This window comes from Centroberyx gerrardi, chromosome 16 (genome assembly GCF_048128805.1).
Source record: "Centroberyx gerrardi isolate f3 chromosome 16, fCenGer3.hap1.cur.20231027, whole genome shotgun sequence".
NCBI lineage: Eukaryota > Metazoa > Chordata > Actinopteri > Beryciformes > Berycidae > Centroberyx > Centroberyx gerrardi.
Genome location: NC_136012.1, coordinates 21,919,849 through 21,945,071, shown reverse-complemented (window position 1 = coordinate 21,945,071; position 25,223 = coordinate 21,919,849). Strand labels below are relative to the sequence as shown.

At 39.6% G+C, this 25,223-nt stretch overlaps 1 protein-coding gene across 1 annotated transcript; it reads left to right on the top strand.

Annotated features, from left to right (window-relative positions):
- The first annotated feature begins 5,390 nt into the window (after nt 1–5,390).
- lingo2 (leucine rich repeat and Ig domain containing 2) lies at nt 5,391–7,244 on the top strand. The gene has a single exon (XM_071922766.1). The coding sequence runs from the start codon at nt 5,403–5,405 to the stop codon at nt 7,242–7,244; it is 1,842 nt and encodes a 613-aa protein (XP_071778867.1). The 5' UTR covers nt 5,391–5,402.
- The last annotated feature ends 17,979 nt before the right edge of the window (nt 7,245–25,223 follow it).

The following is a 25,223-nucleotide window of genomic DNA, read 5'->3' as shown; positions in this document are numbered from 1 at the left end:
GTCATGAGTAACAGCACATGCTGGTCTGTGTGCCATTCTGATAAACATAGACGTCATCCCCACTCATCCTCTTACTAGTTCGCCCCGGGCTGTGTTGAAAAGTAAAGAGCAGCATCATGGGATGGAAAGGCCCCACGTGTTTTCAGCGATTGGTATGGAAATGAGCTCGGGGTAGGAATGGTAAACAGTACGCACATCAGAAACGCGCTGCAGTCTCATAACGAGGCACATATATTCTCAGATATATCTGTCATAGTGAAGGACTAGATCATAATTTAATGATATAGGAAATTATTACGCAACAGAGTTTTATATTCGCATGGAGCCGGATGTCTGTACATACTATGTGGGGGATGATGGGCTTGCGCAGGCGACCTCGACACCTTTGTAAAATGGCTGTTCACCAATTTATGCTGAATCAGACACCATTAGCTGTTATCATCCCCCTCTCAGGATCCAACCCAGCACTACTGTGGGTCAAGGGCCACATTATAGAAACACCCTTGCTGTGCAGTCTCATCTCACAATGCATTGTGGGATTTCTGCCATCATAGACGGACTATTCATAAATACCGTTAGGATTTCCCAAGATAATGAGATATAACGAAAAAGTTAAAGGAGAAATCTAACCTCAGTCTGAAAAACTTTCCGTTAGCCTGCCTCGTTTAGTGTTAGTGATTTCCTACATTTTTCAGAATAACTTTAGACAAACCAACCGACCAATCAACCAAACCAAGGTGGAATTAGGATTTGTTTCTGTCATGGGCAAATGGATGTTCTTATTTGTAACTTTTGATATTCAACAGAGAACAATATACAGTATATAATACCGTATATTGTTCAGTGCACATCATACACAACAGTGGAAACGCATATACTAGTCAGCAACATTCAAAGTCATCAGTCAACTCAGGAAACTAAGTGTGCAGTGTACCCAGCAGTGGACAGCATTAAAAAAACAAAACAAAAAAACATTCATCCAGGATGAGCTGATAGTTGGGATTTTATTTTAGAATATTGCTCCAGGGCAACTACCTAGTATGCTGCATTTTTTCCTGCACAATACACACTTTTTCTGGTTGTACTGATGATGTACTAACATGGTTTTCCCATTCGACAGCACCCAGATGAAGGGGTCACAACATGGGCTTGCCCTTAGTCTGATTACACACTGCTAAGGCACCTAATCATTACACTGATTAGACACCCTCTTAATAAAGCATTGAATTATATGGTGCTGGAATTCAGATGGACAGGGATCTGTAAACAGCATGCTTGTGTTTGTAAGTATGTGTGTGTGTGTGTGTGCGTGTGTGAGTGGGGGGGGGGGGGGGGTTATTCTGGGGGAAGAATCTGCAGAAGTACAGGCACGCATATGGGAAACTGTGTGCCCACACAGACACAACATTTACACAGACACACACATTAGCCATATGAATATATAGAGTAAAAGTAAAGGAGCCTTTAATAAAAAGGGGATTTAAAGATGTAATGAAACAACGGCTCAAAGACGCCTCAGCAGGGCGGCGGCCTGCCAACACAGGGGTTTGAACCCAGATTGCAGTTGACGGAGTACTCACTACACCACACAGCTGCCCACTGCCCATTTAATAGTCCTTTATTGATGTGTTGTGTATCGCCTGGCCTGGAAAAAATTCAGTTATTCCTTACAGGGCTTGTCCTCAAACAACAACATAAAAAAAAAAATAAAATAAATAAAAAATTCTGATTGATCACCTTCATCTCACATTGCATTTCTTTCCTGAAAGAAATGGAGAAGCAGAAAAAAAGCAGGGAATAACATTACCAGGTACTCACTCATAGATTCCCATCTAAACCATGTATTGTTAGATCATCAGTGAAGCAAAATAGCATTTTTTCATCATGTCAACATTCATAGATTTGGCTGTCTCCATGGTCAACAGATTAGAAAATGCTAAGAATCAAGAATTTTGTAATGCGAATATGAATGAAGCCAGACTGGTAGATTCTTACCTCTATGAAAACAACTCGTCACCTATCAGCTTGATCAGCAGGATCATGTTATCCATACGCAACCAAATGCCTTCAACCTAGGCTCATTCAACTTCACAGGAGACTAGAAATGTTCGTGACACGCAATTTTGCGATGCAAAAATTTGACGATATGCATAGTGGAGTTGTTTGTGATTTCAGATGCGGTCTAATAAGAAATGATGTTCAGAATGGTATTTTCTCTTTTAATTTATTGATCCTCACTATGTAATATACAATTTTACTGAAAAGGAAGAATAATCTATGTAAAACAAAACAAAAAACAATTTCCTTTGTGTCTGTTTTTCCCATATTGGATCAAATACTGTATGTCAAGCCTTTTAAAGCAGTCAGATATAATCCCAGGGGATTATGGGTCATTGTCCATACAAAATAATAGACAAAGAACACAGAAGTAAATTCTCCAATACTGTTACATCATTGAAGCTCCTTTGCATTCACAGAGGATTATGGCATTAAAATTGCAGCTAAGGTGTTAAAGTTACATTATCACAATAATACAATTTTTATTAATTTCACACTGCTCAGTGAAGAACAGAGTTGACTTTTACCACACCATGAGGAAGTTTCATAGCATTCAGATGCATAGGAGCGAAGTGTCTCAGTTTTATAACAGGCATAGGCAGCATTGCTGTGGTACAAAACACCTTTCTTCCAGGACTGCACTCGTGACATCGAGAAGGTGTGGACTCAAGGTGTGCAAGATTTTGAAGGTCGACTATATAGAGTAATGGGACACCATTGCACTACATAACTTGTTGCTTGGTTACAGTTCACCACTTGGGCAGATTGCTTCCTGTTGTTTCTGTATTTGCCCAGCTGTTGTTTAAATGGCTGAGTGCACGCCGGCAAAGGAACTTATGTATGGAGCACAAACATTTCAAATCCTCTGTTTAATTCAGTAAGTGATATCCTGTGATTAGCGCACATTAAAGCGCACCTCACTGTCAGGTGCTATGGTGGCGTTTAGAAGTGTGAATGTATGTCTTGCACTCCCTTGACAATGTGTGAATTCCTGTCGTGTATGCATTGTGACACGCTCTGAGTTGACAAATACCTAAGTATACCAAATACCAAAGTATTTATTGTACTTGGTACTTGGTTCTTGGAGATAAAAGGGATTCTGATTTTCTATAATTTTGGCCATTCCATTCATTGCTTTGGTTTAGATAATGCTTCCCTTTTTAGATAGCATAACAGGAGTAAACATTTAGTTTCAAATATACCATCATATTTTCTTTGTACCATATTTTGTTGGCATAGTAAGTGCCTGGGGAGAAATTCAGATTATTCCTCTCACAGTTTAAATTTAGCACAGCCCATGACACACCAAATGAGGCAGGGATGGTCGGCACTCTTTGCAACCTGTCACCCAGTCTGTTTGTGGCAAGCGGTGCATCAAGTTCAAATATCTGCCCATCATCATGTGCTTATGATATACATGATTAGGCCAATGTACTAAAAAAAAAAGAAAATTAATAGGTTTGAGATTGACCTGGTTATGTTTTCATGTACACTTCAGTGGCTGCATTAAAATATATAGGCCTATGTGTGTGAATATGTGATATGAACCGTAGCTGTCTGCCTCTTCATATGCTGGACCTCATAATAAGGGGTAATGCCAATAGATTATTGAAAAATGAACTGTAAGTGTCACTTTGTGCTACCGTACGCTCCAGTGTTCCTTGCTGACATATGTGACTGTAATTGTGCTGAAACACGCCATATGGTTGATAATGGTTATGGATCACACTGTAGTGGCCCAGCACAAAGAAAATAAGAGCTTTTACATGTATCTTTTTTGCAAAGAATCAAGAGTGATATGTTGGCATTATAGTGGAGTAGTCCATTCATTTACAATTTTCATCTTTTTTTTCTGATTTTGGAATACCCATGAGGTGACATATCTCTCTAGCCCACGCTCTTTACCAGGAGGCTTATTTGACTGCAGATGCTACTACTCCCATAATAATTGATTTGATACATCTGCCTTTTCTTTGGATACTGTTTGGATGAATTTTTAAATTGGATTTTAAAAAAAAGACAAAAAAACATATTAACTGTTAGACCTTTGTTTATGCTTTTGCGGCCTTTGTGGTAATCCTTATAATTACAATCACAATATTCTCCCCTATTAAATGATGGCCTCCAACAATTTCTACATGTTGATTGGGTTTGGTCATACTTGTCCATGAACTGCATAAACTGCCATGCATTTTTTATGATTGATTTCTTTCATTCTGCGATTTTACCCTATTTGGAACTGTTTCTACAAGGGAGATGAGGTGGAGGGTATTATTTCAATATTATCATATTTATTATTTCCTAGTTGGAGGCGTGTGCATGTGTGCGCGTGTGTGTGTGAGTGTGTGTGTGTGTGCTAAAAACAGGCCAAATTTTCAAAATCTATCACTTGTCAACCTAAATTAAGAAGTTTAATTTATATACAGGAATTGATGTTATTGTATGCTACCCTGTCATGGTGGCTTATAATTTTTATAGTAAACAATATCAGAACTCTTGTAAAACATTGCTGCATTAGCCTTGTTGCCTTGCTCAAAAGCTTATTCAAAATACCCTGTCCTGTCAAATTAATATGTATTGAATGTGTTGTATTAAAAAAGAAAACAGAGAATGGAGTAATTCAATGGGCTGGAAAAGTAGTCGTTTATATTCATTTAAGACTTGTTGGTAAAAATCAACATCAGATAATATGCCAACTCTCATCAAAGGGGCATTTCTACCAACACTGTAATGACTTGATCAGAATGTCAGGGATGAAAGGCAAACAAAAAGACTGTAGACTGATTCAACTGATGGTGGTAGAAAGACAAGGCAAAAAAATACATAGCTTTGTGCAAATTGTTCTTTAATTCAAAGGCTGAGAGCAAACCAGGTGAATCTGGAGCCCAATAATGCAACTTGCCTGTATTTGAATAAATTAGTCAAAGGAAAGGGGTGAGACTGTTGGCTCAGGCTGCACTGGTGTAAGAAAGGTTTAGTGTGGCTAAGTATGGCAAGAATGAGACATTTGTGTCAGATACTAGTGAAGGCACGTGTAATTTTTCTCAATAGCAGACTGATGCCTGCCATATTTTTTTATAATCCTGTCAAATTCTACTGGAGAAAAAGATATCTTCTATGTGCCTTTGACACTTGACACACCTCAGAGAAAGACTCATACATTTTTGCTCAAGGTTTACAACTCACAATAAGCCTGGATTAGAGAAATACCATTTCTCATGGATTTAAATTTCAGAACTCAGTTTCTATCACTGCTAGATACACCCATTTTCTCATTTTCTCTAACCTCTTTCTTTCTTTCTCTCTTTGTTCTCTTTCACTCTCTCCTACAGAACCGTGACAGAATGGTCGACTGTATGAGCAAAGTCATGCTGCACACGGTCGTCTCATGCTGGCAACCACTCCTGGGACTGGCCCTAGTGGCCGTCTTTGTGGGTTCCACCCTGGGATGTCCCTCGCGCTGCGAGTGTTCAGCCCAGAGCAAGGCAGTCGTCTGTCACCGCAAGCGCATGCCCAGCATCCCTGACGGCATTCCAATCGAGACCAGGATCCTCGACCTGAGTAAGAACAAGCTGACAATGATCAACCCTGATGACTTTGCTGCCTTTCCTGGCTTAGAGGAACTTGACCTCAGTGGAAATATTATCAGTTATGTTGAGCCTGGAGCATTCAACGCCCTGTTTAACATGCACTCGCTCAGTCTCAAGAGCAACCGAATCAAGCTCATTCCTCTGGGCGTCTTCACAGGTTTAGCAAATCTCACCCGACTGGATGTAAGTGACAACAAGATCGTCATCCTTCTGGATTATATGTTCCAGGACTTGCACAATCTAAAATTCTTGGAAGTGGGTGACAATGACCTGGTTTACATTTCTCACCGTGCATTCAGTGGACTTTTAAGCCTGGAGATACTCACCCTAGAAAGGTGCAACCTAACAGTTGTGCCGACTGAGGCCCTATCCCACCTGCACAATTTGGTCAGCCTCCATCTAAGATACCTCAGCATCAGCACTTTGCACCCTTACTCTTTCAAAAAGCTGTTCCGGCTGCGGCACTTAGAGATCGATAATTGGCCCTCACTAGACCTTGTGCCAGCCAATACACTGCATGGCCTCAACCTGACCACCCTGTTCATAACCAACACCAACTTGTCCACCTTCCCCTACCAAGCCCTAAAGCATCTGCCCTACCTGACACACCTCAACCTGTCTTACAACCGCATCAGGCATATTGAAGGAGGGATGCTGATGGAACTGGTTCGACTGCGAGAGCTCCATCTGGTTGGAGCTCAGCTGTCCACCATTGAACCATATGCCTTCCAGGGTCTACGGTGGCTCAAGGTCCTCAATGTCTCTCACAACCGATTGGACACACTGGAGAAGGGTGTGTTTCAAGCTCCTGAGGCTCTGGAGGTTCTTCTGATTGATGACAACCCCCTAGTGTGCGACTGCCGTCTCATGTGGATCCTACAGAAAAGGCACTCCATCTTCTTTGGGGAGTCACAGCCAGAGTGCAGCACACCCGAAGGGATCCGTGGCAGGCCTTTTAAGGAGTTCAAGGAGACCCTGCTGTCCTATTACGTGACATGCACCAAGCCAAAAATTCGTGAGAACAAAACACAGACCGTCACTGTGGATGAGGGCCAGCAAGCGATGTTGCGCTGCAGTGCTGAGGGGACGCCAAGGCCCACTGTGTCCTGGTTGTCCCCACGCCGGCGAGTTCTAACCAGTAGGAGCCATGGTAGAGTTACCGTCCACAACAATGGTACACTAGAGATCAAGTCGGCAGAGGTACAAGACAGCGGTGTGTACCTTTGCCTTGCGTCCAACACTGCTGGGAATGACTCCCTGATGACTTCATTGGCGGTGAAAAGTCTAGGATCGCTGTATGCTAACAGGACCCAGTACTACACAGATCCCAGCAATACCACTGCCAATGGGACAACCAATGTGACCTTCGGTTTGGACCTAAAGACTATTTTAGTGTCAACAGCCATGGGTTGTTTCACGTTCCTTGGGGTGGTCTTGTTCTGCTTCCTGCTCCTTTTCGTTTGGAGCAGAGGTAAAGGGAAACATAAAAACAACATAGATATTGAATACGTGCCTCGGTCCAAGTCTAACGGCACTAATGTTGACTCGGCAGAGGGACAGGCTGGTCCTCGTCGTTTTAACATGAAAATGATGTGACTTATTTTATAGATCCAGGAATCCAGTTGGTGGAAATGTCCAAAGGATTATGTATTTTTATTGCAAATAGGACTACTGAACTTCCCACTGCTGCGGGGAGAGTGGTAGTGAAAATGGGAATAGTACTATGGGAATAGTACTGTGGGCATCATAAGAAGATGAGCAGTACCTAAATCATTGGATCTTGTCAGACATAATGTTTGGATACTGTGTTTCAAATACTGAAAAGCGTAAAGTAGGACATCCATTCTAACGTAGTTGCCAGTGGGGCAACTTCTTCAACTGGGATGAGAAGTGAATACTGTTACCACCAAGGGGACTTGAAGGGAATAGGTGTCAGTAATCAGCTTTTTGAAATTTATATGCCCAAAAAGAACCCTTCAGTTTTGGGTTGGATCTACAGACTCAGCAGAACCATGTACAGTACAAATTTGTATCTAAGCTATTACTCTACTTTGTTTAGTCTTGCGCCATGCTTATTCACTGAACAAATCAATGAAACAGACCATAATTCCCTATGTTCAATACTTTGCATATGTGTACCTAATGCTTCATTATGTACATGTATGTACATATTCATTCAAAAGAACTACTCATAGCAATATTCATGGGATGCATTAGCCAAAATCAATATGACCCCATATGTTCAGCAAGAACATTCTTCTGACTTTTCAAGTTTCCATGGATTCTGGAAGGGCTTCTATGGGAGATTATCTATCCCTGTCCCCCTAATTGACTCCTAGATATTAAATATATATTATTTATCAACAAAAATAGAAGAAAAAAAGATTTTATTTATCAAAAATGTTGAGGGTTTTACAAAAGTGAGTACTCAAACACTATTCAGGATCTAACTTAACACTTTTGGATCATCTTACAGATGACTTGGTACTGATCGTACTTACATGAACCACCTTTTTGTCCTATTCTTGTCTCTTTTTATTCCTTTAACTGTACCTTTGCTGGTTGGCAAACTACATGTGTCAATTTTACTACAGTGACATTTGCATCATTTTTCCCCAGTAAGAAATTTGGACTTTGTTGTGGTAGTTCCTCATTTTGTTGTTGAATCATTTAGATTGTGAAAACTTCAAAAGTAAAAAAAAAAAAAAATGTATGTGAAATAAATGAAGATGTATTTGTACCAACGAGTCTGACTAAATGGGTTAGTAAAAGATAACGCTACCTTCTTTTCACCAGCCTCACTGATGGACATCACTGTCAAATGTTCAATAAATGTCATCGTTACTGGTTATTATTATCATTGCAAAAACAAATCAAGGAAAGTAGTTAAATATTGTTAAAGAAACTGGCACATTCTTAAAGAAACATATTTTTTAAATGGTCAGACACATAGATAAATGAACAGTTTAATGCCAAAATGAGATATCCACCATTTGAAAAACACCTGCACTTTCCAAAATGGAAATATAGTTTTGGAATGAAATACTTCAAATGCATACACTGCACAACGTACACATCCTCTTAGACACTGTGTTAGCCTTTATGTTTGAGATATTTTATTTGGTTTCCTTTTCCAGGTAATGTGAATCAAGAGAAGGGCCCTGTCAAATGATGAATCTGGGGTAATAGTTTTAATATTCAGTTACAGTCCAGATGAGCACCTGGAGGCATCCCATCTTGGCCTATCACCAAGAAGAGCTTGGACGATTAAAGGGTAGTTAGCAAAATCAGGCACAATGACCCAAAGCCACAATACTGCACTGTCTAGTTCATTTACGATAATAACATGAGTGCAAAAATCCAAAAACTCTGACTAAATAATAATAATTCTTATCTTATTATTCTTATTACGAGTTTTTAAACGTTTGGGTAACCTTTTACAGTCACAAGTACAAGCTATTTACTAGGTAAACACATAACAAAAAACATAAACACATAAGAATAACAAATTACCAAGCAATTACTGCTGTAACCAAGTTGGTAAATACTAGTAGTTAAATCTGAATTATTATCATTGTTATTGAATTATTGGATTACTTAAAACATTGCTGGTGTTACTCATGATCAAGTAAATGTGTTGTAGTTGTCACAGGTTTAGGATGATAATAGTCCAAAGTTTAACTGTAAAACTATAATTGTTTGTTGCTGACATCACAAATTAATCTACTTGTACAATACATTAGATACATCAGAAATTATTGGCTTCATTTTAGATTTTTTTACCCAAACCATCTATCTATTGTGCTCTCCATCGTTTGTGCAGTCTCATTATGAATGCAGAGCCACAGAGTATCTTTGGTTTCCAAGCCTGCTCTCCCATGGGTTGATTCAGAAATCAGAACACCAAATGCCACAGCTCCACAAAAGAAACAAGGTTAACTTTGTAGGTCAGTGATGCCCACTTCCTGAGTGTTCATTTAGTCAAATGACATGAAAAATGTTTTCCTCACTGAACCAGTGAGCATCATTTTGCATTCCTGTACAAAAGAGAACAATAAACTACAACCCCTTTTTTTCTCTTTTTGTATAATGAGGCATTCGTTTGCTAGAATGCCGCTCACAGAAATGTGTTCCAAATGGCACCCAGAGATACAAAACCCCAGTGTTGTCTTGTCATGCTGGGACTAGACTTCTGCCCACTGTGTTATACTTTCTCTGATGGTCACCCCCTGTAGTGCCAAAAGAGTAAAAAGCCCTATAGAGGGAGTATAATAATAATAATCATTTGTATAGTGCTTTTCTAAGTACTCAAAGACGCTTTACATAGTAAGCAAGATACACCAAAAAACACATGAATGACACTATCAATGAATAAGACCTTTAAAAACCTTTTATAACTAATGTGTCTTAAGGTAGTTTTATCTTTCAGCAATGCCTTTCATCTGACACAATGTTAAAGAGCTATAATGGCTGCCTTCTTCACAGGAAAATATATTGAGTGTATTTACATGCACACTTATTCAGGATACCCAGGTATTCTTTTTGAGTTGTGAGCATGTCACCACCTAAAATAACCCAGACACATTTGACAGGAAATACAATAGCTGTGATATTAACCTGGATACTGAGGTGTGTAAAAAAAAAAACTGTTGGATTTTGCAGTCTGAGGAAGTTATGTTTCCATGGTGATATTCAGAATATTCATTTTGTGTTGTGCACAACTCTTCATACTAATCAACTGCATTTTGATTGGACTGGTGTATTTGGATTGCATCTGAAAAGCTGTTAGTGCTATGTGGCTGTTTATTCCCCTCTTATCAGTTATTGACTGATCTGACCACTCTTATTTTAGGACTAATTAGTGAGGATAATTTTGTGAAACAGATGGGAGGCTCTCAGCCTAAAATGACTAATGCAAATTCTATTAAAATAGATCAGCACTTGGCTCATATAGCAGACAGATTAAAAAGACTGACACTGCACAATAACTGTTCCCAATCAATCAAATAGATCATTTACCTCAGTCATTAACATTAAGATTTAAATACAGTTCATTAGCTGCACCCCAAGTATGCAACATACAGAACAAAAGGAAATATCTCTGGAAGGTCAGAGACACTGCAAAACTAATCAGCCATTGTTACTGAAAGGAAGAATATATACAAGTTAACCACAGGCGACATTGAAGGAACAGGCATAGATGCAAGGTTAAAGTTTTTCAAGAATTAAGGAAATGATGCTTATTTCCCCATTTATTATCATTTTAACAGGCCCCAAATGCCATGAAAGTCACTCAACACATAAATGACAAGGTAAACTTGCAAATCAAGTAAGAATCAGAAAAACATTTAAAAAAATTCCAGATACATGTTATTTCCACAGCAGCAGCAATAGCCTAGTGAACATTGAGAGAAGAATCTCCCAATTCCTCAAAACAATCCAATGAGACACTGGAGAACAAGAACAAAACAACCAAAGGCCTCCTACTACGAAATTCCTCCTGTGAACATGGCAGATGGGCTATGAATGAATGAATGAATGAGCTATTGTTATAAAAACAGGACTGTATGAATGAGGAAAGACGATGAATATCCCTGTTGTCCGACAAACTCTATGTGTCTGCTAAATGCAAGATTTTCAGGAAGAAAGAGAAGAATGCTTATTTGCTCAATGAGATCCATGTACTTTTGAAAATTACACAACAGGTTTTTAACAGATTTCAAGGACCCAAACTCCACGGAGCCCATGCAACACATAAAGGACCATGTACATCTGCAATTCAAGGAAGAAAAAGAAAGAAAACTGGAGTTACGTGGTTTTACCTCGACAGCAGCGATGGTAGTTGCAGAAGTCTGGGGCAGATGTGAGCCGGCAGGTTTTGGCTCTGTGTGCTTTCATTAGGTTTAGCTTTCATACACTCCCTGGTGACAGGCTAGTCTGCCAAATGAGCTCCCATGTGAGCCGACTCCAGTTCCAACCCTCCGTCCAAAAATTCTGTCTGGCTGCAGAAGAGGAAGACATGCATGTGCTGCTATGTCTGCTTCTTCTACACCCATTCAACCATTCACAAACATAAAATATGCATGCATCTTGTAAAAGAGAAAACATAATGCTCAAATCCTTTGGCGTGCATCAAGAGGCATCCACACCCACGCAGACACGACCATCATACATGCACATAAACACACACACACACAAATAAACACACACATACACACTACCTACTGCACATTGCAGTTGATCTCCAAGATAAGAGAGTTTCTTTTGTATTGCCTCACAAAACAAAGGTAGATTTACAGGAATGAAAAACAGAGTTATTCCCTTCTTTTTCAATATAAACCTCACTCACCCTGCAAGGCAGTGGTAAAAAACGTCTCCAGGATAATGGAGGGGAAAACATTATTAGCAACAAAAACCCCTTCACAATTCACACGTAATGTTCTCCCCTAAGCCAACAGTCAATATTTCTTTGTTAGCGTGTTGCTGCATTCTGTAATTATGTCTTTGCCCTTTCTGGAAAATACGGTCATGAAAGAAGAAATGAGAGGAAGGAAATTGAATTCTTTGCCTATATAATTGTTTAATGATGAATGGACCCATAAATTGGAGCTAAGAGACAGCACAGAGAAAGTTTCACATTCTTTCCTTCCAGAAGAGCAAGCAATATTTCATCTCAGTACAATAAAGAAAATTATGTATTCCTGCATATTCTGAAGTGGCACCACGGTGTACAAATATGAATTTTATCAAAAGCATTTTATTATCAGCAGTATATTTTGATGGTTTATTATACCATGTGGAAATCACCTCCATCACCTAAGTCATGGCTGAAATCCAAAGCAGATCCGGTGAGATCATATTTATGTGTGTAGGCACGCGTCTTTCATGCATCTTGAATGTAAGTTGGATTTGAACTCCACTGTCGGTTCAGCCCTCCAAGCATCTGGAGAACACAGGCAAAGGAAATTCAAAAACAAACATCCTCATAAATGCTTAAATGCAGTGTTTATATCTATTGGGGTTTCAGAGGATGGTATAGATTCATATGACATAATTGGTCTTGTTGTAATTCCTATTGTACAAGCTACCTAATCACATCAGCTAATCTTCTGAAGTGTAACAAACCAGGAACCTTCTATTTTCCTGCTTTTTTTACATTTTCTTTTATAATTTGCCTTTCATTACGGCTAATTAACCTGCGATTTTACCTGAGACTTACATTAAGGACACTTACATTAAGGACACATAGTATGTTATGCAGTAACATGCATCAAATAAAGCTAAGGAAACAGATACTACAGTAATTAACTTGATCTGTTACTAGTAATTAGTAACTTACTTATAAATAAACTTGGATGAGAACATTTTTCGCAGAAAGGGAAATGTGCTGCTGCTCTCCGGCTTTGGGAGGTATGACCTGCTAAAGAGGTGACAAAAATCTGAAGCATTTCCTGTATTGTACCATAATACCCAACTGTCATCAGGTGCAGACATTGTCCCGGAATGTTACACACACAGAACTTATTCTAAAGAGAAAAATGTAGCTTCTACCGTTTTCTTTTAAAGCTATTTTGTTTTATTGGACAGTTTGCAGTGGAGAGGGAAAGAGAAGATGGGAGAGAGAAGAGCACTTAAGTTTACAAGGACGAGTTCTATGATTCTTGAATAATGTCTGTTTACTTGTGGTGAGGCCGGTATAGATCAGAAATCACAGGGGCAGTTGTTGCAGGGTTACATACATTCACACACTCACACTTAGCTTAACTAGTTGTGTATGGTTAAGCAGCAACACTGGAGCATTTTAGGGGTTCAGTGCCTTACTCAAGGGCACGGCGATGGAAATTTTCGAGAGAGATCGGAGAACGTTACTCGTTCACTTCTCCCTTGATTTGGGGAATCAAGCCGGTGACCCTCCAGTCACAAGCCCTTCTTTAACCTTCAGACCCAACCACCACGCTTTAACTGCAGAATCATTTTCAACATCATCTTCTTTTCATCACACAGAAAACTGCTTCAGGTTTTCTTCAAAATATATAAATTGAACAACCTTTGACATGAGAATATTACTTCATCCGTCCTACTGTGTTGACAAATAAATGAGAGTGAATGGTCCAACTTCGGCAAAATAAGCTCGAGTTTCTTCTGAGATTGACTGGACTGAAAATAAGTTGACCCCCACCTGTGCTATGGGGTGATACGGTTTAAAATACACATAGGTTTCAGTCGGCTGTGCACAGCTCTTTATAATGTATAATGAATGCAACATCAGGGAAGAATAATGCAATATCATCTGGTGGTTTCATCTTCTTCCCTTTTAAAACCAGACAACTATTGGGGGACTTCAAGCGCGCCTTATGATGAAGTTCTTTTCCGGTGCTGACACGTATCATCTCGAGGGCCACCTGAGTTCAGGAATGCTAGAAATGGGAATGTCACAACTCGCCAAGAGAAGATCAAAGCCGCACCTGTGGGCTTTGTTACATATTGAGTTAACTTGTCCCCAGCTCTCGATGAATCTCTCTCCCTCAGCTCTTGCTCCTTTCGGCAGAGAGCAAATTATGTTCGACTTGTGTCATCATACGCAATCCGTCTTCATTTGTGAATGCGCCAAGGCCAGTTGTTCCTGCATTGTGAACTGAAACCAAGCAACACAAATTGCTCCGCGACTTGTCACGCCGCCTTGGCCGTCACTTAAACTCTTCAAGGTCTCTGACAACATCACCTCCTTTCAGCATTGAACCTGTCACTGGCGGAGGAGAAGAAAGCAAAGCAGAAGTGAAGGTGTGCATCATGTACTCGTGTACAATTTGCTGCGGGTGCAAGTGTGTCCAACTCCTTTTATGTGGACTTTAGGGTCGGATTATTTCATATAATTCACACAGTTACTCCTTTCCTTTCAAATACTCTTTTCTTCGATTGGTTTAGCCTATCTGGCATAAAGGAGGCTACTGAATTGTAACGGGTCCAAAGATCGCACACATCAAGCATGCCAGGTACACATAGAGGATTGAAAATTCACCCTAAAGCAGAATTCTCACACCTATGTTGTCATTTTTCATTGAAATCCATGTATATTTACAAGTATATAATGGTAGTCTCAACAGGTTTCAAGGGCCCACAGGTCATAAAACCCACATAACAAATAAATGACCGTGTAAACTTTCAAATCAAGTAAGAAAGTTGCAGTTGCAGTTATGCGTTTTTTTCCATGGCGGCTGTAGTGCTAGGATCTTTATACTATCTTGCATAATTTATATTTGATGTCAGATTTCTTTGATGTTAGATTTAATGAGGTTAGGGAAGTCCTTATTCCTCCCTTAAAGGTTTAAGAGGTGAAGGTGCCCTTTTTTGTTTTGAGTCTCTGCCCACTCAAATTGTGTGTGCATGGTCAGTATCACGGCACAGGATTTGTTGTAAATAACAGAACTTTAATGAGCTGCTAAGCGCTTCCTGATAGGGAGTTGAAGCTGTTTTTAAAATACCTGGCTTGGGCCCAAACAGTCCAGCAACAAAATCATTTTAATTGCCAAGTATAATAAATGCTGAGGAAATTGTCCAGGTGCCACTGGTGCAGAGACAAACTTGCACAGTTCACTGTATACTGGCACACATGGTACAAGGACAACAGGACCTCACATACAGTGCAAAGCATAATGTAATTTGGACTATAGACTACACATATCACTCTGCATAGATACATTTAAATATTCTGATCCTGTTTTCGAATACTGATTCTTTGGCCTGTGCATTTCTGGGCAATAGCACAAATTGGACACAGAATTTCCACCTGTTCATCACATGAGAAGGTTAGCTAGCTGTTCAGGCAAGTAAAACAACATCAGCTGCAGTTAAGGTTAAGGTCATCTTAGGTTTAAGCAAGTAAAACGTTAGTTAAAGTCAGGCAACTAAAGCATTTTGGTTAAGGATAAGGTTTTGGTCTTGGTTAAATAAGAAAACCTTTCGCTGGAAATAAAATCTTCACTCACAGTTTAAAACCTCTTTGCAGGAGTTGGGAATTGAACCCAATTGTCGGTGGGTTAGGTTTAGGGTTAGGTAAGGTCTAGGTTTAGGGTTAGGGTTAGGTTAGGGTTAGGGTTAATACATAAACACACATTCACCACCTCACCACCTCCACACCCTTTTTTTCCACCGCCCTATTTCAATGTCAAACTGCTGGTTGTTTCTAATCGTGTCTCTTCCATCTAATCCTTTTGTGGTGTAGAAATGTATTTCTCTCACTTTTCAAGCATGGAGCACATTATTTGCATTTTAAGACATCGTGATCATTTCCCAACACTGAGCATTATCACAGAACTTTGGCTAAATGCTGCAGTCTATGGTCAAAATCATGTGCATCCAAGCTAATTGTGTCACTGTTTGTGTCACTATTCTGAAATCATGGACTATTCAAGATATGAATCCCATTTTTTTGTCCTCAGTAGCTGATTGTTAAACAATGCTTGGCCTAGATGACAGCTCATATCCTATGAGCTGATGAATTACGCATGTGCACACAGAGTAGCATCGATTGATAGCAAAGATTAAGCTATCAGCCATCAATTTATCCCGGAACAGTAGAGCGAAAGCAGTTCTGGATAAATAGCCTTGATTCTGAATAATCAAGAAACTGAGAAGATGGAGACTTAAAAAAAAAAAAGAGAATGAAAGGACACATGAAGTATTTATGTGGAACAGAATTGGTTTGGTGTAGAATATGATGAATGCTGAATGCATCAGTCATGGTGGTTTTAATTATTATTTATCCAGGTGCATTGACAAACAAAGTTTACAGCAACATCGTGAAGGAGTAGTTGCAGGGGGAGGGAGAGTTACACACATTCAAACACTCACTCCTGGTAGTACTGTACTGCTATCTTCTAGTACTTTTCCACCTGGTCTGGGGATTTGAACCGGCAACCTTACACTTATAAGAGAGCTACCTGAAAAATCTCTTTTTCATTTTTTTTTTGGCAGTGAGTCGTCATTTTCACAACACTCACTTCTCACGTTCATATGTTCCACCACCAAAACAGTTTCCCCCCCTACACTATTTTGAAAGGGCACCGTTACGGCGCCTTGGCTCAGGCCCCGCCCTCGACCAGTGTGACTGGTTTAAGAGATACAAACAACCTGGAGCGCTTTTTTCCTCCCTTTTCCGACAACGACAATGGGTTCTTCCAGACCTTTATCCTTCGCTGCATGGCACAGTGCTGTGGAGAGACGTCTGGCCAAGTGCAGGTGACTGCATATCTTCATTGTAGAATTCTACATTATTTTTAGGATATGAAAATAATATGTAAATTTTGTACCCTAAATCAAACACTGTAATGGGAAGGGGTCAACTCCTGTAGTATCCATATTGATGTAAAGGTTGATGCATTTAATGCCCTCTAATCCATTGGTCTGTATGAAGAAATTGGTGTCCCATAGTTCACTGTCTAGTTCTCAAGTGCAAGACAATTGATAAATCTGGTAAAAATTGGCTGACAAAAATTATCACCTGAATGATCCTGTATATGTGCAGATGCAGGTGAACAGTATAGTAGCATTTAAATATAGAAATATTGGGTTTTCAAGGAAAGTTTGAGCTCAGAGTGTTTTTGGAGTACATTGAAGTGATATTGAAAAGTGCAGGTGAATAGTCCAATAGTAAGGTAGAAATAAAGGCTTTCGATTAAACGTTTGGTCTCACAGTGATTTCAGAATACAGTGTGGTGATATTGAAATATGCTGTGCAAATATGCTGTACAAATTGAATGAAAAACAAACTTGTATAACAAGGAGCGGAATCTGTGAAAAGGTAAAGTCATTTCATTCTCGACTCATTTTTCTTTTGATTCTTTGGTTTGATGAATTTCATACAGCAAAGGGGCATGCAATTTGTAACATTGTTCATTTCAAAAACAAACAGCGCTACAAATAATTAGTTCCTTTGGGAAAAAAATTCTTTAAATGTTTCCCCCCGCATTTCAATTAATTCCCAGGTGGATTAACTTCAACCACCATGGCTGAACAGGCAAAGAAGAGAGCGCCACCTGCAGAAACTCAAACTACATCAACAGAAAATCCAAGGAAAAAGACATCACAGCACTGGACACACTGTTTGATTGACAGGTGATCTCTGGGAACTGCAGTGCAGAAACACCACAGCAATGAGCACTGAGCACCAAAGATATCGGCATAATAAAAAAAAATATTTTAATAAGAAATCAGAATCTTGTGGATTACTACTTTAACTGTGTGAAGAAAAAAAAGAGTATATGTGCTCAGTGAACTTTCCCTTGATAAACGTTAAAAAATATGATTCATGTCGGTTCCATAAAAATATAATCTTTTCATAAAAAACAAATTAAAACGATTCTCAAAGTATAGGCCTTGTTTTTGTTTATATTACTTGTTTTTCACCTTGGGGATACCACCACCAACAGGAACACATAGTAACCACCTTGTTCTTTACCACCGGTAGCACTAGTGTCGCTGAGTATCGCCTCTAGTAATCAAGGTCCATATTCATAAAGAACAGAAAATGCACTGTGTAGTTCTTTTTCGTTTTATATTTACTGTAGAGAATGTGATATGAAATATTCTGCTCACGAAAAACCACAGCAATGCTTCTGAAAATTACACTTAAAAATATATTAAGTGTTGCACAAAGCTTAAGAAACCTAATGCATAGGACCTCGGGACACTTCATCTACAAAGAGAGTTTACTGTACATTAGTTAATTTCAAGTGTTACGTTCAATATTTAGATGTCTGCCCTCCACTCCGCTGAATGCAAATACACAATTTTGTTTTGGCCTTGATTTTTAATAGGACAGCTGTGCATGGCTCCAAGCCCCAGAAGCATTCAGAATTCAGGCAGAGCGCTCCATGGTAATATCCAACAAGATGGGTGCATAGTGAACTGATTTATGAGGAGCTGTTAAAGTTATCCATGTCAAGTTGTGAACGCAGGGCTGTAAACCCAAGTGATTTAATCCGTGGGTTTTTTTTATCAGGGCAGAGCGGTTCATTCATTAACGGGGATGACTTATGAGATCAGATGCCTTTAAAGTGAGTTACCCCCACATTTTCACTGAAGTGGTCTAACCCAAGGCTTTAGAGGAACATGCTATTTTAAAGGTGCGGGGGTCTCGTCTAAGAGGGAGGAACATCCTCGAGGAAGTTTGAGTTTCACATTGAGCACTACATAATATGCACCTACATGCAAGCCACCAAGTACTCGCCTCACACCAGTATTTGTCAAGCTACACACATGTGTGTTGCATTGACTTTTCAGGGCATCTCACTGCTGTCAAGTAAAAACCACACTGCATGAGGTATATCAAGAATAGAGAAAGTAATTATTACTTTTTCATTCATGCCAATGTGTCTTTGAAATTATGTAATGGGATTTTCAAAGACTAGGAATTGTATGTACTAAGAATTATATGTGACCGAAACTTTAAATTCAACTAAGGAACACAAAAACACATGATTTTTACCCAACTGCAGTGAAATGCAAGAAGTTGTTGAAAGACTTGAAGAACTGTGCAGAACGCTATCTAAATGAACTTCTATGTATTCTTTGTGTTGACAATTGCAAAGGCCTTTTGTGGGGTTCAGCGGTATTTTTCTGTAACCACACAGGATTTCGATTATGTCCCTCATTTCCTTCCCTGGGTAAAGAATTATTTACTCATGTTATGATGGAGACTTTTGAAAAGGCTAGTAGCTTTCTTCATCTTTACATTATGATGTCTCCTGAAGATCGTGCGTGCTATTAAACTTTCAAGGATCGCCAGTATTTTTCTACCAATCAATAAAGCACACAGAACAAATTGTGTGAGCTCATGAAATAGAGTGAGAGTAATTTTACACATCTTTATGGGTATTTGACAGGTTTAACTGTCACACAGCTAACTTGTTTATTTCTCAGTAGTTGATGTACTGTGAAATCTATTGTTATTGTCAATCGTCCTCCATACTGTAGGGTTGAATGCAAGGAAAAATGCCCTTGTATCATAGTGGAACATTGTGCATCCACTCATTGTTAATACTGCATCTGAAAAAATATTGAGTCTGCACACTGCACTGATCCCATGAACTCATTTATTACCAACTTAATGTGGCATTTTTGAGCCATAGTGCTTTTCTTCAGACAACTTCAGAAATGTCTGAAGAAGAGAATAGTTCATTCTAACGTCTGTAAACACTGTTGCCTTGCCCTTGTTACTAGTTAGATAGTAAGAAGGGCTTACTATCTGTTAATTCAACAGTATCCCGAAGATCTTGTGAATGATACTTTTGCAATAAAGGTTATTTTAATAAAGTCCACAGGATCCTCTTGGAGTGGTGATGACATTTTTCCAGAGAGCTGATTGGTGAGGAGGCGGGTTTTTATACATTTGGATCTGATAGCCTGAACATAACCTGTTCAGTCTAAGTTACCATGGTGATGTACCCCGCTTAAAAGTGAGCCACCATCGTGACAAGGGAAACTCCAGCTTGAACCCACTGACAGTAAAAAAAAAAGATGGACGTAGTGAGTGTGACGTCACCCTTTGGCTTCTGAAAGGCCGTTTTGAAGCCTGGAGATTGAGTTTACAGACACCGCCATGTTGACATTTTTTGGAGCCAGAGCAGCCAAAGCGAGGCAGAGCCGCCTACAATTGGCCCGGAATCGGCGACCTGTTGATCACTGGACAGATGACCTGTCAATCATGAGGAAAACAACCCAGTGTTATATCCATTATACCTCTTAATGACAATTATTTTGAAAATCGCCATAAGGACACATATTAGAAGAAGTGAAATTAGCTACTGAGACCATAACCTCTTGTGGAAAAAATGTAGACTTTATCATTTAGTGAGAAGTTCGGTGGTGGTCCCATTGACTTGCATGGAGTTGGGCCAGGTTTGGAGTCTTTTTGGAGCCGGCCTCTAGCGGACATTCGAGGAACTGCCACCTGCCGCCACTTACGTATTGGCTTCAAAATTCACCCGTGGTTTTGGCTGATTGGTTAAACCGGAAGTTACCCCATAATCTAGCTTCTTAATAAACCCCCCTGAGGTATCTGACTGACAGAACTCAGTTTGTTAGTCTAAGAAGGAACGTCACTTCAGATTTGATCTCCACTAACACAGCGGCCCCTCGAGGGACAGTCTCATCACCTTTTTTGTTTACTTTGTTGACAAATGACTTTAAACACAATCAGGAATGGAGCCATATGCAGAAATTCTTTGATGACACGACACTTGACAGCTGACTATTTTAGGTGGTGACACACAGGGGAGTAACTGAATCCTTTGTAAGATGGTGCAAAAGTAACTAGGGCCTTATCTATGGAGTTGGGTGGTGGGTGTCTGGTAACTGGATAGGTGGTGTGCAGTTTGGGTGGGGTTTTGAATTAAATGGCTCCCCATACTTATCCTCTTATCCTCAATGAAAGAATGAAGAATGAAGAAAACAAAAGAGCAAGTGGTTGACGAGCGGTTGTCTTCCAATGTGCTATTTTTGTGCTTTGTTTTGTTTCCTTGTGTTTAATTTTGTTTGTGCACTGCATGCCATCATGCCCTCCTGGTGGACACGTTTGTACCACTGGAAACAATATGTATTTATGAGTATGCATAATTGTCTGTTATTGTGTCTCCCCAGCACAGCTCTGATGTAATTTCTGGTGGCCAAAGTGTGATTCCAAAACAAAACAAGTAAACAAGTTGGCCCTCATGAATGATGCAGGAAGCCCTCGGTCCAGTCAGCAACAAGATGCATCATCCCTCCAAGTTTCATAAAAATCGGACCAGTGGTGAAGCAGTTATGGTCTTTCTAAGTTTTAAATTTTGACCTTTTACTTATAGCGCCCCCCTCAGGCCAATCAGTCCTGTATTTTTTTGTGTATTTTTTTTTAAAGCCAGCACACATTACCAAAATAGACATGATTTTACCTTGGATTTAACCTTACCTTTACCATAACATTGCAAAATGTGTGTGAATAGAATTGACTAAATAACTCTTGTTTTATATATACAAATCTCACCACATCTCAACCTTGACTTAAAAAGACACTGAAACTGTAAAAACTTTGCCATCATACCCATTGTGCAATTGGAAATAGTCACTGCAAGAGACATATTCAATGACTTCATCTTCTCCACATTTTCTCGTCTGCCTGTTTTAAATGTTCACAGTCCCACTACCTTTGATGGAAAATTACCTTTTTCTGTTCTTTGCAAATTATTGCAGGCTTTACTGTGCAATGCAGAGATAGAGAGACAAAAGGGGAGACAAAAGAAGAGGAAACTACTACAGGAGACACCATGCTGAGTGGACTGATAACTTTACTGTAAATGTTGCTAACTTCTCAATGTTCTTTTATATATTGCTCACTACTCTGTATGACATGCACTATATCTTCTGAACTGGCCTTTTTTACTGAATTTCCCTCAGGACAAAAAGTGCTATTGTGTTGTGTCGTGTGAGCAGAAACCTAAGAGACTGACTGCAGAGAGAGAGGTATCTTGTGCATCCACATCAGAGCTTAACTTTTAGGCATCCCGCCAGGACAGCTGCACCCGTTTGGAAGACTTGCAGCCAAAGCCATGAGGCTCCTCAAAGGAAGGCCCTGATGCATGGATATAGCTGCCTCCCCTCAGAGATGGATCAGGAAGAGAGACAGATGGGCACAGAGACAGGAGACCTACAGTGCTGTAGACGAGAGACGGTGGCAGACAATAGCCACCTCACCATCAACAAAGGCAGGAAACCAACTTCTTTTTTTGCCTACAGGGTTCAGTGGCTGGTAAATCCCACAATTCACCAGCGACTTAAATTATTCTACCAACTGACAATGTTTTAGAATACATTGTCAAATGATCGTCAGTATTGGCTCAGCATTTGTTAAATGAAGAAATGAAAAACTTGAAAGGGTTTTAGAGTGACAAAGACCTACAGTCTCACTATACTAGTAAGTGAACTTTTGATGTCATTACCATGATAGTTAGTATCAGCATGCTAGCTTTGCTGAAAACAAACTGCTTGGATTTTGAATCAGATATTTTTTGCAATTCCTCTTGTGCAGCCGTGATAGGATGCACACGAGCACAGATCGCAGATTGTAGCTTTAACAGTATGATAATGGTGCTGTACTTGACAAGAGAGGCTCAAGAGAAGAGCTGGAGTAATCTCAAGTTAATGGGTTTAGAGTTTGGTGGACAGCAAGTGATAAACTCTGGTTACTGCCCCATCTTATTTAAGTTCTGCACTGAAGGAAGCTAGTTGTGGTATAATTGGCAAATACTGTATAATTATGCTTTGAAATGGTTCAGAGTAAGAAATGAGGTTGCTCATTTAAATTAGACTAGATCCACAAATTCCATTTGTATCACTGTGTTTTTCTTAAACGTCTAAGATTAGACAAAAACCCCTGGGTAAAATATGACTTATTCATAAACACAGGAACTACATTTGCCACCTAGTATTCAAATGAAATGAGCATCAGATAGATGAATACTTAATGGGGAAGTCAACAGCAGCGTCCCATGAAATTTAGACTCAGAACATTAGGGCCTAAATAGTGTTTTTATGTGAACTACTGTAACGGTTTACAAATATATGTAAGCATTAATAACAAGAAAACAAAAGCAACATCACAAAATGTTTTCCTTCTTTCTTTAGTTAATGCAGTTATCTGCAGGTGATAGAGCAAATTCAAGCTAATCTCCAGGTATGCTCAGTAGACAAAAATATACATTGAACAGTAAAATTCCCATATGTAGAATTTGCTAAATAATGTGGTGCAGCTGGAAGAAAGAAAATGACAAAACTGTATCATTTGTGTAATGTTCCAATAAATCCTCAGAGGTAAACCCACAGCAAATAACTGTGACTAATAAATAACCTCTAAATGACACAATTTTCTTTCTAAGCACAGTAATGCACCCAAAAGATCAAGAGACTCATGACAGATACCTCCATGATATTTCCCTGCATGATACCTCAGTAACAGGTCACTTTGTCTTGATACCAACCCTAGTCTGAAAATTATTATATCACATAATGACATCGCAATACCTTATCTTCACAGGCCTTATCCTTTGCTTCAAGAAAAGATGAGGAAATTGGCTTCTGCAGTGTTTCTACTCTCCCAACATGAACCGGCTAATTAATTGTCTTTCTTGACAGGGGCATTGACATTTACGTACATCCTTTCTCTGAGTGCCATTAGGACAGCCACTAAGCCAGCGGGCACAGTGGACAGAGTTCTGGCGGCTGGCAGTTTTTTGTCACAGGGTTGTTAGTTAGTCTGGGGACTCTGTAATGACTTCAGCAATCCAGGAGCTTACTTCCTGTAATAAGCCTGAGTATGCCAAAACTCCCAACTTTGGCACTTGCTCATCAGACGGAAAGAAGCTTGTCCCCCTGTATGGTGCCAAGTGTTTGCTTCAAGCCCATCATATTTTGCATTTCATTAAAAGAAGAAGCTTTGCTTGGCAGACAGATGTTTTTGTATTGTTACTGCTGTAATAATGAGTGGGTGCTCTCCGTGGTGCTGAAATGACAGTCGGTTGCAGCAATCTGTTTGTCTCCATGGTGTTGTATGCTGTTGGCCTAACTTCCATGGTGTTAGACTCTGTTGGTCTAATTTACACCAGTATTGAGAACTTCTGCCCACTCAGAGTGGGATGTTTTGAATGAAGTGTATGTGTAAGTGGCATTACAGTAAAGCCGGTAGCCTAATTTACGGTCAGTGACTGTGCTTCTTCCCAGATGTTACAGTATGATGCGGTGGGGATATTGCTTTAAACACAGCCATTGCTTTGAGCAAGGCAATAACAATGAAATTCCTTCATGTGTCAGGTGACACTAACCCAGATTTTCCCCCTACCACCCTCCACTCTGTGTCTGTGTTACATGGACCAGCGGTGCTCAGAAGGGTTGATATATAGATCAAATTATCACGGACAAGATTAAATAAATCTGTTCTTCTACACTTTATGGGCATTTCTGTCAGCGAGATGATAAAGCTCGGTAATCCTTTGTCAAACATAGAATTAGAGCCGGGTTTATTCTGCGGGAGATGGGTGACCTGCATGGATTGGAAAAAAATAAAACTGGGGGCATCTATTGATTTTTACCTCACTCTGTCAAGGTCATTGAAATGACTGTGTAATTGAAGTTCTTTAATGGACCCGTTGAAATATGGTCGGTCAAATGAGAGGGTCCACAGACGCTGGCCGGGTGAGATAGCCCCTATTGTCGTCCGTGTGTAGATGTATGGTCTACGGATGAGCAGATAAAATATATTATAAAAGCAGATTAAACATAAATTTGATATGACAAAACGCTGATTCAGCCTCATACACAAATGATTGCATTTATTCATTTTCTCTCCATGATTAACCCTTTTCCATTCTGTACACAAACGAAAAACAAAGTAACAATAATGTTTTTGATGTCTATAGAAACAGTTTCTTTACCAACAGTTTGGTTTTTTGACAGTTTCTTTGCACTGTCTCTTTGCTTCCAATCCAGTCATTCATTCAAATATTTCCATATGGCTGATTTCAGTAGGGTAGGCTTGAAACGACTGGA